The sequence below is a fragment of the Austrofundulus limnaeus genome, unplaced genomic scaffold, assembly GCF_001266775.1.
Source record: "Austrofundulus limnaeus strain Quisiro unplaced genomic scaffold, Austrofundulus_limnaeus-1.0 Scaffold204, whole genome shotgun sequence".
Classification (NCBI taxonomy): Eukaryota; Metazoa; Chordata; class Actinopteri; order Cyprinodontiformes; family Rivulidae; genus Austrofundulus; species Austrofundulus limnaeus.
The window spans coordinates 674,567-675,614 of NW_013952606.1; the positions used below are offsets into that span (position 1 = coordinate 674,567).

Sequence of the window (1,048 nt, forward strand, 5' to 3'; positions counted from 1 at the left end):
GAATGTAACAGGTCTCTCCTGTAAATGAGACAATGAGTCTCAAGTGATTTTCCTGTATAAAGGATAAATAAACTGAAATAAATAAACTTATTTAATTAATTTTGAATGAAAGAGCTCTCCATAACAAACTGTAAATTTGCACAATAAAATCATATTTTCGATGTTCCCTCTTTTCCAATTATTACTTTTTATCTCTGGTTTGACTGAAAAAAAACAACGTTTTTTGTTAAAAGAAACATCTAAATTCGACGTCTTTCTCTGCTTTGACACAGTGGATTTGTTTACCTGCCGTCAGTGGCCGGACTCTGGGTGGACTCATCGCTGCTGCTGTCCTCTCCGTTTTCTGCACAGAGATAAACACATCAGTAAACATCGTCTGATTTATGTACATTTATAGAACATTTCGGKTTTTTTTAAAGGCACCCCAGCACATGAGATGTTCAGCTTCAGCAGCTTTAAAACCACGTCAGGRCTCACAAAGACTAGTTTTAGAGGGAGGGACACGTGGGATGAGTGGAGACGAAAAGGTTTAAACACAAACTCCCGTGTAGCTCTGCAGTGGGATCAGCCGAAGGTTTAGTGAGTGATCACCAGCCTGATAAATTAGGACACATCATGCACACTGAGGCAGAGTCTGGGTTAGTCTAACAGAGATGCACACAAGATTTCTCCTTTTTTATAACTGTTTACAAGGCAGGGTGGAAAAAAAAGGGCTAACAGTGGGGAATGTTTGTYGTGTTCTCAACAGGCTTTTAAAGGTTATGTGCACAGATTTTATAAAGCAGAAACAGGTCTGATGTGTGCATTTCCTGTTACCGCTCAAACACGGTCACAAGACTATACAGCTGTTACTCACCTGGGAGCAGGAACCCTAAATCTGAGCTCACACCAACATGACAGAGAAGACAAAAAATAAATAAAAACAAATGAATCAAAATCAAACCCAGAGATGAGAAAACAGCTACACTTTAGCGAGCAGGCTTCATTTTAGCTTCTCAGGCACGATATGGTCAGGGGCGGAGCTAGAATGTTTTGCAAGGGGCACGGG

The 1,048-nt window shown here is 40.4% G+C and overlaps 1 protein-coding gene across 5 annotated transcripts in view; it reads right to left on the reverse strand.

Moving 5' to 3' along the window:
* The window catches only part of LOC106524857 (kinesin-like protein KIF21A), a 35,770-nt gene that overhangs the window by 7,679 nt on the left and 27,043 nt on the right, over window positions 1-1,048 (reverse strand). For 3 of the 5 annotated variants that reach the window (XM_014018854.1, XM_014018851.1, XM_014018855.1), the window contains 2 exons: window positions 857-877; window positions 286-343 (listed from right to left, as the gene is read on the reverse strand). In XM_014018854.1, the coding sequence (XP_013874308.1) occupies window positions 286-343; window positions 857-877 (79 nt within the window). The remainder of the gene's footprint in view (window positions 1-285; window positions 344-856; window positions 878-1,048) is intronic. The other 2 variants (XM_014018856.1, XM_014018853.1) reach the window with 1 other exon arrangement.